The 11970-nt window shown below is 44.0% G+C and overlaps 1 protein-coding gene across 1 annotated transcript in view; it reads right to left on the bottom strand.

The window, feature by feature from the left end:
* Positions 1-203: 203 nt before the first annotated feature.
* tspan17 (tetraspanin 17) overlaps positions 204-11970 on the bottom strand; it is a 52793-nt gene continuing 41026 nt past the window's right edge. Inside the window, exons 7-8 of the mRNA XM_063190150.1 lie at positions 9595-9711; positions 204-3017 (exon numbers count right to left, since the gene is read on the bottom strand). Of these exons, the coding sequence (XP_063046220.1) occupies positions 2952-3017; positions 9595-9711 (183 nt within the window). The 3' untranslated portion in view covers positions 204-2951. The remainder of the gene's footprint in view (positions 3018-9594; positions 9712-11970) is intronic.

An 11970-nucleotide genomic window follows, 5' to 3' on the forward strand; every position in this document is an offset into this window, starting at 1 on the left:
CAAGTGTTGAAATAAAACAGTTCCAAAAAAAAAGTCCAATCTGATAAACCCGTCACAGATAAAGCTTGCTCATAATCTACATTTTAAAACGTCACTAATGCTGTTGACTGTTGCTTCCAGAGAACAGCAGTAATTAGGTCACTTGACAAAACCAGACTTTCATGTGACAGTTCGGTCACTTAAAAAAAGGGTGATTTTATGTACAGTAGAAGAGGAACTACAGCTGGGGGAAGTGACATCACCACCTTGTCACTCCTACTGCTAGGGAACGTCAAGGTGGACGAACACCCTTGGCTCAGAACAGAGGATACACACATATCCTTCGATGTGTGTGTGCTTATCGCACACACTGGCGTTTGTGTGCGGAAAGGTTAAGTATAACATGATATCACTGGCGGCTGGCAACACATTCGATGAGAACTGTTTTTTGCGGCATGGGAGGGGGTGTTAGTAGAGCAATAATCTAATAATAAACTTCTAAATAAGACTCAAAAGCAGCTTCATTTGTATTATAATAAGACGTATTTTTCTGTTAATATATCTATGATACTAAATGCCATTCTGTTGTGGTAAGCGATGAGAAAGCAAAAACAAAAAAACATCAAAAACATGTTAAGAAAAAAAAAAAAACGAAACAGAAATAGCAATTGTTAAAGAGAGAACGCTACTCCTTTGGAGATTCATCACACATCCCAAAGGGGAGAAGACCAAAAATTACAAAAATAAATTTTACAAAAATGGAAAAGAAATCAAAAAGACACAAATAATAAAAAAGATCACAGCTAACCACAGACAATTATTGACATAACATCTTGCGATTTCTTTGTCGCTCAAATCTTTGCAGTGGTAAAGTAGAATAGTGGTAGACATTGGAAACGATGTGTCTTGAAAGGGGAGATGGGGTGGGGGGGATGGACACGTGTCACCGTCAAGTAAAGGGGGCTCCTTTGCAGAGAGGTCCATGTGACGTGCGTCATAAGCGCAAAGGGCCAAGGTTCATCAGTGGAGAGGTCAAGGGACCACTGGTTCCAGTTCAAGGTGACCTCCACAAAGGAGAGAGAGAGAGAAAGGGAGAGAGCGAGAGAGAGAGAGAGAGAGAGAGAGAGAGGGAGAGGGAGAAGAGGAGAAGGAGAGCTGGATATAGATGAGTGTGAGGAGGAGGAGGGATAAGAGTGAGATTCATGGCTTCTCCCGTGACCTCTACAGACTGATAGGGGTCACTGGTTGGTTGTTCATCACACAGCTCAGTTAAGGCTGGCGGTGGCTCAGAGAAGGGGAAAATAAAATAAATGATAAAATAAAATAAAATAAAAGAGCATGAGAGAGAGACAAAAGAGAGAGAGAAGGTGAGAAAAGAAATATTGAGTAAGAGAGAACCCAGTCTTTTCCCACCTTTTCTTTAGATAGACCGCCCCACCACACACACACACACACTCAGTCCCGACCCTCTCTGAATGCACAAACCCAGATCCACTCATCTATGTCCCACACACACAGACACACACACTCAAACCCAGAGCACTCCAATTGAAGAGGGTAATTGCCCTGCGCTGTTCAGCACAAGACGGTAATGGCATTTAAGAAGTTATCATTCAAGGAGGCGAGCGAGTGGGAAGCACCGAGCGCAGCGCTGAGCACTGATCACCTCCGATATGAGAGAAATAAAAATGAACCTGTTTGCTCTGTGTGTGTGTGTGTGTGTGTGTGTGTGTGTGTGTGTGTGTGTGTGTGTGTGTGTGTGTGTGTGTGTTCTATACTGTATGCGTTAGCTCTATATGTCTGTTGCGTCGCTCTTTCCCTCCACACACGCACGCACACTAGCACGCAATATTCTGAACTCACACTCACACATACGCACACGCACACGCACACACGCCCCTCTCCTTTCCCCTCCCCAGAAATAGCCAGAAACAAAGAGAGACAGAAATGTAAAAAAAGAGTAAAACTAAAATATGACAAAAACAAAGTCAATGTGTAAATCCATGTGCGCAGTGCGCTTATAGGGAGTCCCCCCCGCTTGGACTTGGCGGGGGTGGGGGGATGGCTGCAGTTTCTTTGTCTTTAGGCCGAGATCTGGAGTCCAGGGAAGGAGGGATGGTAGGGATGTCCACAGGATGGAGGAGAGGAAGGGAAAGAGAGAGAGGGCGGTGAACAGACGGCAGGAAGTGGAGGAGAGGGAGGAAGATGAGGAGGAGGAGGAGGAGGAGGATGTGGTGGTGGTGGTGTAAACCGTGTCTACCATCAATCTCCACCACATACCCCCAGCTCCAGAAGCAGGAGGAGGAGGAAAGTGGTACAGAGCGGATGAAGAGGAAGAAGCAAAGAGTGAAAATCTCTCTCTTCCGCCTCTACTACCACCATCCACCAAGCACCCCCCACCCTCCAGGAGAAGGGAGAGGAGCAGGAGGAGGAGGAGGAGGAGGAGGAGGAGCAGGAAGGGGGTGGTGGTGTGCAGTGCATATGTAGAGGAAGAGTGATAACATCTCCTCTACCTACACCCTCCACAATACACCCCCCACCCCTCAGGTTGACGTTTCTGGTGGTGGTGGTGGTGGTGGTGTAAACCATGTCAAAAAGAAAGAGAGAAAGCATGAGAACATCTTTCTCTCCCTCTCCCAACAAACCAGTGCTCTAAATTAACACCAGCCAAATTCTCACTAGCCAAACAACACACACTTACTAATGGGGTCAAAGTGGCTAGTAAGCTAGTCTTTCCCACCAGCACAAAGTGAACTTTAACCTGCATTTGGCCGGTTGGCTAGCTGGTGTTTAATATTTAGAGCCCTACTACCAAACCTCCACAAATCACCTCCACACACATCCTCCAACAGCTCCATCTCTCCTCTCCTCCCTTCTCCTCTATTCTCTTCTTCCTTGTTCTCCTCCCCTCCACCTCTGCCAGTCTGTTGATGTCACCGCCCCCCCGCTCACCTCTCCTCCATGGCCTCATGTCACCAGTTCGCCTTCACCGCCTTGATGTCGCTCACCAGGTTCTGGGCCAGGCACATGCCGAATATCTGGAAAAGGAGATAGAAAACACACACACACACACACACACACACACACACACACACAAAGGTAAATATGCAGACACAGACAGACGGACAGACGGACAGACAGACAGACAGACAGACAGACAGACAGACAGACAGACAGACAGACAGACAGACAGACAGACAGACAGACAGACAGACAGACAGACAGACAGACAGACAGACAGACAGAGCAAGAAACCAAAGGCAGACGGCAGACGGCAGACGACACACACACGCACGCACGCACGCACACACTGCACAGAGAGGGGGGAAAAAACAAGCCGTCTGTCTGTCCGACTGTGGGCTAGGTAAGATCAAACATGCCAGAGATCAAGGCTGCTTCCTGATCGATATTCCCCGTCTGCAGCTCCGTCATCAGCTCTCCTGGCCCTTCATGCCAGCACACATCAACCTCACCATCAACAGAAAAACACGCTTTGCAATGTGTGTGTGTGTGTACTGCAGTGTGTGTGTGGGAACATGTATGTGTACTTGCAGTACACACATACTACATACAGTGTCTGCGTACAGAGTGAGTTTGTGTAGGTACTAGGTGGGTGCCTGCCTGTGACTGCATGCTTGCTTGTGTGTGACTGCGTGTAAGCGTGTGCCTGCGACTGCATGCTTACTTGTGTGTGACTGCGTGTGTGCGTGTGCCTGCGACTGCCCGTATGCTTGTGTGCATGTTTGTTTTGCGTTTGTGTGTGTGCGTAAGTAAGCCACTCTGAGTGAGTGTGTTGTACCTGTCTGCAGTGTATGTGTGTATGTGCGCATGATGAAAAAGAGTGGAGATAAGAGAGTGAGAGAGCTTCTGCAGCTCCTGGGAAATCTATGCGTCATGAGATGCGCTAGACTAGAGCAGTGTTTCCCAACCAGGGATACGTGTACCACCAGGGGTACGTGAACACAATGCAGGGGGCACATGGAAAAATATCAATAAAAACAAATGTATGGAGCAAAATCATAGAGCAGTGGTTCTCAAACTTTTTGTGTGAAGTACCACCTGAGAAAATATTGAGCTCTCCGAGTACCACCTTGACAACCAACATTAGAATATCGAAGGCCTTCGTCCAGCATGACGAAAATGTGGATTACTGTAACGCAAACATCCCTGTTGGGTTGCCTCGATTGATTTTGAAAATGCAACTGTATCGGTAGGCTACCCATCAGCGCTAGCTCAGTTTCACTTGTCATAATTTTCAGCCAACTGATTGCCAGGCGCTAGTTGATAATGCCTTCAAATAAATGCACATAAAATTATTCTTCCAAGTACCACCAGAGATGTCTCAAGTACCACCAGTAGTACACATACCACAGTTTGAGCACCACTGAGAGGAAGATATAGAGCATGAGTGAGGGGGTACTCATAGTATGACAAAAATGCTTAGGGGGTACGCGAGACGAAAAAGGTTGGGAGACACTGTGCTAGAGAGAGATGCTGAGGCCTCAGCCTTTAGTCCTGAGGGGACTGCAGAGTTCTGTTGCCACCTAGCAGGATACGTTTTTAGCAGGATATTTTGTTTCTCCTGTTTAGGCGTTAGCGCAACATATGGATAAAAATAAATACTCCATTGTATCAAATGCGTTTCACTTTCAGTCCCCTAAATAGGATATTTTTAAAAGCCTGCTTTTTTATGAAGACTAGATGCGTCGTCCGCGTTCCCGTCATGCAAGTCAAACGTCCGCGCATGGCGGCCATGTTAAAGCAGCCTTCTGGCTCAACCAGTTGCAGTGAGTTTTGGGTGTTGTGTACTCTTCAGATGGCCATAATTCCCTCAAATTTATATCGAATTTTGAAAGGGTTGTTTTTTTATTCAGTATAAAAAATTCCAAACGAACGTATATGTTGATACTGCATAGTGATGGTTATTCACAATATTATTATATTATATTACATTATATTATTATGTGCATAGGTCTAAAATCATGTATAATATAGTTCGGTAGGCTTATTCATGTAATTAAATAGATCCCATAAACAAATGCACAACGTAATCTTTTATATTTTCAGTAATATAACAAATAAACGTTCACTTGTAGTATATGCTTTGGTTTCGACAGCTCCACCTTGTGTTCAAAATGAGTCATGACGCTAAAGCCATCCAGATAGAATGAACTTGTTGCGCTGTCTCTCTTCCAGTTCGTCATCTCTGTCGTCTTTAATTTGGTGCAATGAATATATCCATGCCGTCAACGTAATGCACAGCAATGGTTAACATTTGTATTTGCTGTAGGTCTATCTAAGTGTTTGGACAATAGGCTAAGTGGGATGCATCTCTTGGGCGTTTTACCCCAGTCTACACTTAAGTTTTAAGGAGCCCTACCATTTATATACACGTGTCAATATTTCAGCGACGCAACAGTATACATTTTTAAGTATCTCGACGTTTCAATTCTTCAGTTTACTTCAGGTGTAACGGGGGTCTGTGGAGAGTTTAGGCTGCTCTAATATGGCCGACCTGTGCGGACGTGCTTGAAATACGCGATGACGTATCTAGTCTTCATATATGATGTCTGTCAATGCAAGTACTTTCTGAGCTCTGGAGAACTCGGGAACTCCACCCACTTTGTCGGGAAGCAATCAACTTTGAGCAGCTCCAACGGCCCTGGGTAGAGGCATGTTCAAGGCAGTGACGTGGTTTAAGCAGAGACGTTCTATTTGGACTAAGAAAATGCTTGGTTTAAACTGCGGCACAGGCTTTCCTGGCCTCTAGCGGTAGCAAACCAAGGGAGGCGGGTCAACCATGCCGTTTGAGAAATGTTAATTGTTATGGTATAAAGGGGGGAGCATTGTTGCATTTCATTTTTTAATACCAAGAGGGGTGTTGGCAGGCTTATATTGAGGTCAAAGTGGCGTTGGGAGGCTTATGATAAAGTCAAGAAAAGGTTGAGAAACGCTGCTATCAACCCCTGCGCTCAAGTTGCCTACGATTAGTGATGGGGGAAAAATATGCTTTTTTTTCAAAAATGAAATTAGGAAATGGTCCCATTATATTGTGGCAATACAGAGTAATTAGGATACACTAAACTGCTATCCTTAAAAGTAAACCCTTCCATGAAATAGAGAACAACGTCAATGCAATGAAATGGCCTTCGACACCTCTTAATTCCCCCCATGTTTAATTGGCAGGGTTTCACTTTGATAGAAATACACTAATCTAAATAACAATTTCTGTTGTGTTCAAGCATGTTTTTGTATTTCCCAAAGTTTTGTTTTTGTTTTTCACTCATAGATAAATTATTCAAAGGCTGCAAAAGGTTTGTTCAACTAAAATGGAGATTTATAAACAAATTCATGATAATATATATATATATACAGTGCCCTCCATAATTATTGGCACCCCTGGTTGAGATGTGTTTTTTAGCTTCCAATTATTTTATTTTTTTTCTAAATAATATGGGACCTTAATGGAAAAAAAGAGAAAAATCCAACCTTCAATACAAGTGCATTTATTCAGTGGGGAAAAAAATCCCACATAAAGAAATAATTATTTGACATCAAATAATGTGTGTCACAATTATTAGCACCCCTGGTGTTAATATTTTGTACAACCCCCTTTTGCCAACAAAACAGCACCTAATCTTCTCCTATAATGTTTCACAAGATGGGAAAAGACAGAAAGAGGGATCTTCAGCCATTCCTCTTTGCAGAATCTCTCTAAATCATCCAGAGACCTGGGTCCTCTCCTCTGTACTCTCCTCTTCAGCTCACCCCACAGGTTCTCAATGGGGTTGAGGTCAGGGGACTGAGATGGCCATGGGAGGAGCTTGATTTTGTGTCTGGTGAACCATTTCTGTGTAGATCATATGTTTAGGGTCATTGTCTTGCTGAAAGACCCAGTGACGACCCAGCTTCAGCTTTCGGGCAGAGGGCAACAGATTTAGATTTAAAATGTCCTGGTATTTCAAAGCATTCATGATGCCATGCACCCTAACAAGGTTCCCAGGGCCTTTGGAAGCGAAACAGCCCCACAGCATCACTGACCCACCCCCATACTTCACAGTGGGTATGAGGTGCTTTTCAGCATGCGCATCTTTCGATGTACGCCAGACCCACTTAGAGTGTTTGTTGCCAAAAAGCTCAATCTTGGTCTCATCTGACCAAAGCACACGGTCCCAGTTGAAGCCCCAATACCGCTTGGCGAACTCCAGACGCTTGCGTTTATGACTGTGAGTGAGGAAAGGTTGTCTCCGTGCATGCCTCCCAAACAGCTTGTTGGCGTGTATGGTTGATTTGGAGACTTTGTGACCCCAGGATGCTACCATTTGTTGTAATTCTGTAACAGTGAGCTTTGGAGATCTTTGTATTTCTCTTACCATCCTCCTCACTGTGCGTGGTGGCAAAATAAACTTGGGTCCTCGTCCAGGCTTGTTTACCACTGTTCCAGTTGTTTTGAACTTCTTAATTATTCCTCTCACAGTGGATATGGGCAGCTGCAGTTGAGTGGCAATCTTCTTGTAGCCTCTGCCTGACCTGTGAAGGTCGACGCACATCTGCCTCACTTGTATGCTGTGTTCCTTTGTCTTTCCCATGTTTAAGAGTGGATAAGAGGAATGGCCTCGGTGTCACGTCATATTTATACCCCAGGGAAACAGGAAGTGATGAATTACTAATTAAATGTTCCTACATACTCTGGTAAACTTTGTAAACTACTGTAGAAATGACAGAAATGCTTCAATTATATTTATTTCCTGGGAATTGTTAAGGGTGCCAATAATTGTGGAACAGGTGATTTAATGAAAAATAATTATTTTTTAGTCAGGGATTTTTTTATTTTCTTACAATTCATTTGAGTTGAAGGCTACATTTTCCTACAATTTTCAGTGTGACAGTATTCTTCTGCAATAAACACTGAATTTATTTTAAGGCTTTTAACACATCTCAACCAGGGGTGCCAATAATTATGGAGGGCACTGTATATATGAAGAGTTCAGATGCAAAACCCCCTAAGTGCCATTTCAGAAAATAATCTTAATTTATTTTTATTTAATACAAAGCTATAAAAATTGCATATGTTTTTATTTTATTTATGTAATATAACTATTTCTATGTATTATCAAGTACATGAATGTAAACCAAACCAACAACGGGGTTCTCTAAAAATATAGAAGTGCAGGTCTTCAGAAATGGAGTTAGGGGGTTTTGCATCTGAACTCTTCATATATATATATATATATATATATATATATATATATATATATATATATATATAAACATAGACAATGCGGCACTATTTATTTCAAGGCAATCAATCACCTGCCATTTGATTCTTGTACAAAAATTATTTCATTTCTCCCGTTTCCATCTTCGGACTAAACTAGAGCAAGCAATGACCTGCAGATGGCAGTAGTGAGTCCAGAAAAACCTCACTGCATTTGTAAACGCCCACACAACATGACACCACATAATGAGGTGCCTCCACACTACACAACATAATGAAACTATTACCACGACTAGGAGTACAGTAGGGTAGAATTAGCATTACAGTCATTTACAGTAATTAGTCTTCATTGTCTTTTAAAGAGAATTATTGCTACACACTAGGGGTGGTACGGTTCACAAAATTCACGGTTCGGTTCATATCACGGTGTCAAGGTCACGGTTTTCGGTTCTCTACGGTTCTTTTTTTTTAGTTCATGATAAATGGTGCACTGGCTAATAGAATCGGACTTATCGCTAAATATCCTACATATGGTTTGTATAGGCTTATAATGTGAAAATGGTGTGATTTTAATTGTGTCATCCTCTGATCTGGTCTTATACGCTAATGTTTTAATCAGAGAGACTGGATAAGATACTCCTAGAATCTGTTCTAGATCTGTCTAGAATATGTTTTACATATTTTTCTGGGCAGTACATGAATTGCGGTTTGCGATGGATTGCACGGTTCGGTTCGGTATGTGTGTGAATTGTACGGTTTCGGTTTTCGGTGCGGTTTGTGCCATCCCTACTACACACATTTCATTTAAACTGGAAGTGAATTGTTGTGTGGAATGATAACCCGTACAGGTATATTAAATCTCAATCTAGAGTAGGGAGAAGATAGCTCAGAAATCTGAGTGCAGATACAGGATTTATTAATCCCTAAGCAAACGAGGTGGGAGGGTTAGGTAGGAGACCCCTCCATAGAAAACAACACAGAACAAGATCGTGATCCGGGTCACCACCAAAGTTTAATCACTTGTTCCTTTAAGACGTAGAGTGTAGCGAGTGAGAGGGAGTCTGGGAGATGCCTCTACACAAAACAGTTTGACCATAGTGCGAGTGTGATAGTATGGTATTTTATTGATACCCAAAGGAAAGGGAATTAAGAGATGTAGGTGGGAGATGTGGTGAGAAGGTTGGAAATGATTCCACCGGAAACAACATGGTGATCGTAGTTCAATCGAGTGCAGCAGAGACTGAAGAGAGCTACGGTAGCGATATTGATGGCATTTATTGATCCCCAAAGGAAATGAAGGAAATTAAGAGATGCCGCTAACGAGACGAGGGGAGTAGAAGATGCATGGATAGAAAACAACATAATTGCACAATTCTGTATGAGCAGAGTGGCAATACCTGTAGCAGTGCAATGCCGACAAAGATCCCAGCCACTACGATGAGGTTGTCCTGAAGCCACTTCTCAAACTGGCCCACGCAGCCTTTGGTGTAGATGGACTTCTGCTGCTCCAGCTCCTAGCAACACAAAAGTAAACAAACACACACAAACACAAACACATGCAAGGTCAAGGTTCATTTCTTTTCTCCGCCGTTTTTTTTTTAAATTTGTCATGAATTGCCCATATGATGACTGTAAACTGTGGCCTCTGGACACAAACAGACCGCACACAAAGACCAGGAACGTTTTTTGTTTTTTAATCACTGATGAATTCCTTCGCATGCTCGTTTCACATATTATAAAGACTGTAAACTGGCCCCTGTATGTAAACACGGGGCATGCAAACAGCTGAGCAAAACTTGATTTTCTTTTTTTTGCACCGATTTGTCATTAAATCCTTCATGTGCCTATTTCACATAAAATAACTGAGCTTTGCCCTCTACTCGAACAGGTGTCAACCTGGAAAACTGGTTTTCTATAAAACACACACTAAAAAGCAATGTTTTTATTTGTTACTTTGTGGGGTCAGTGACTTCTGTGCAAATTCACTTTCAATTACTGTGCAACCTGTAGCCTCTATGCAAACACAGAGCAACTCGCAAGCCAGGGTTTCTTTGAGTTATTTTCCCTGAATTCCTTCACGGCTTATTTCACATACAATGACCACAAGCGTTGGCCCTTTACACGAACATGGGCATCTACTGAGTAAACAGACACTGCGTGCGTGCGGACACAGACCGACTGATTGTGTGTGTGTGTGTGTGTGTGTATATGTGTGTGTGCACACTAAGTGACCTCTGTGCATCCACAGTAACGACACCAAGGTCTTTCACCTGCCCGGGCCTCGTGGTGCGTAAGACGGAGAGCAAACAAACATTCCGAGTGCCCACTGCACCCCACCCCACCCCACCGCACCCTGGCTGGCCATTAGTCTTGTTGTCTGAGCCAGCACAACACAGGGCAAGGCAGGGCTGCCATGCCAAGAGATCAGGCAACAAGGCTTCTCGTCAGCAGCAGCAGCACACGCAATCAGACTCGATCAGCTCAGATCAGATCCTGCCACCAGCTTGCAGACAAGCTTTACGCCACACAACAGGCCAGGACACACGACACGCCAAACAACAAACAACATTTGAACGGTGAGTGTGTGTGTGTGTGTGTGTGAGTGTGTGAGTGAGTGAGTGAGTGAGTGAGTGCGTGAGTGAGTGAGTGAGTGAGTGAGTGAGTGAGTGAGTGAGTGAGTGAGTGAGTGAGTGAGTGAGTGAGTGAGTGAGTGAGTGAGTGAGAACAGGGATTGAAACATTGAATGACGTCACGTCTCACAATCTGTCCACACACTATTTTTTTTGTACGTCCAAAAACACACATCACCAAGGATGCCTTTTGTTTCCTTCCAACAGTGAAAGGAAGGATGCAGCACATTTATCTACGCAGGGGGATAACAGAAAAAGCTCCGCCAGCCAATGGGAAGCCAGTAGAACTCCCAAGGGCGGCCAATAAAAACAGAACAGGAAGTGGCAACTGCGAGGTGCAGGACCTCAGCTGCTTCCCTGCCTTCTTCCTGCTGTCTGGTCCTTCCTGCCCCGTCCGCATCTCAGAGAGAGAGAGAGAGAGAGAGAGAGAGAGAGAGAGAGAGAGAGGGGGTTGGGGCAGGAGGAAGTGAGATGGAGAGAAGCTTTGCAGTCTTGTAATGTTGAGAGAGAGAGAGACTGAGAGAGAGAGAGGGAGAGAGATAGAGAGAGAGAGGGAGAGAGAGACGGAGAAGGAGAGAGACGGAGAGAGATGGAGAGAGAGAAAGAGATGGAGAGAGAAAGAGATGGAGAGAGAGAGACGGAGATGGAGAGAGATACAGAGATGGAGAGAGATACAGAGATGGAGAGAGATACAGAGATGGAGAGAGACAGAAAGACAGAGAAAGACAGAAAAAGAGAGAGAAAGAGATAGCATGCGAGACAGAGAGCAAGAGAGCAAGAGAGCAAGAGAGCGAGCGAGCGAGAGATCAGCCTAAAGGAAAGAGATACCAGGAGAGTGTCATTCCTGTCTGTGTCTCCTACTAACAAGCCACACTCCAGGTCTCTGGCGCTCTCCAACTTGCCATCTGTCCGTACCGGCCGCCGCCTTGTAAGTCTAAATGATTGTGTGTTTCGTAACGGAACACGGAGCGAAATAGAGCCAGTTCACGATTCACGGTCGGCACAACTTTGTAATCCTCCCTCTCCACACTGTGCTCCACACTGTACTTGGGTACAACTATCACTTTAAATGCCTTAGTATTTGATTGAGATTTTGAAGAGAAAATATTTGCTCATGTTCTGTCTAATCCATGAAATGGATTT

Source organism: Engraulis encrasicolus, chromosome 23 (assembly GCF_034702125.1).
Source record: "Engraulis encrasicolus isolate BLACKSEA-1 chromosome 23, IST_EnEncr_1.0, whole genome shotgun sequence".
Lineage (NCBI taxonomy): Eukaryota > Metazoa > Chordata > Actinopteri > Clupeiformes > Engraulidae > Engraulis > Engraulis encrasicolus.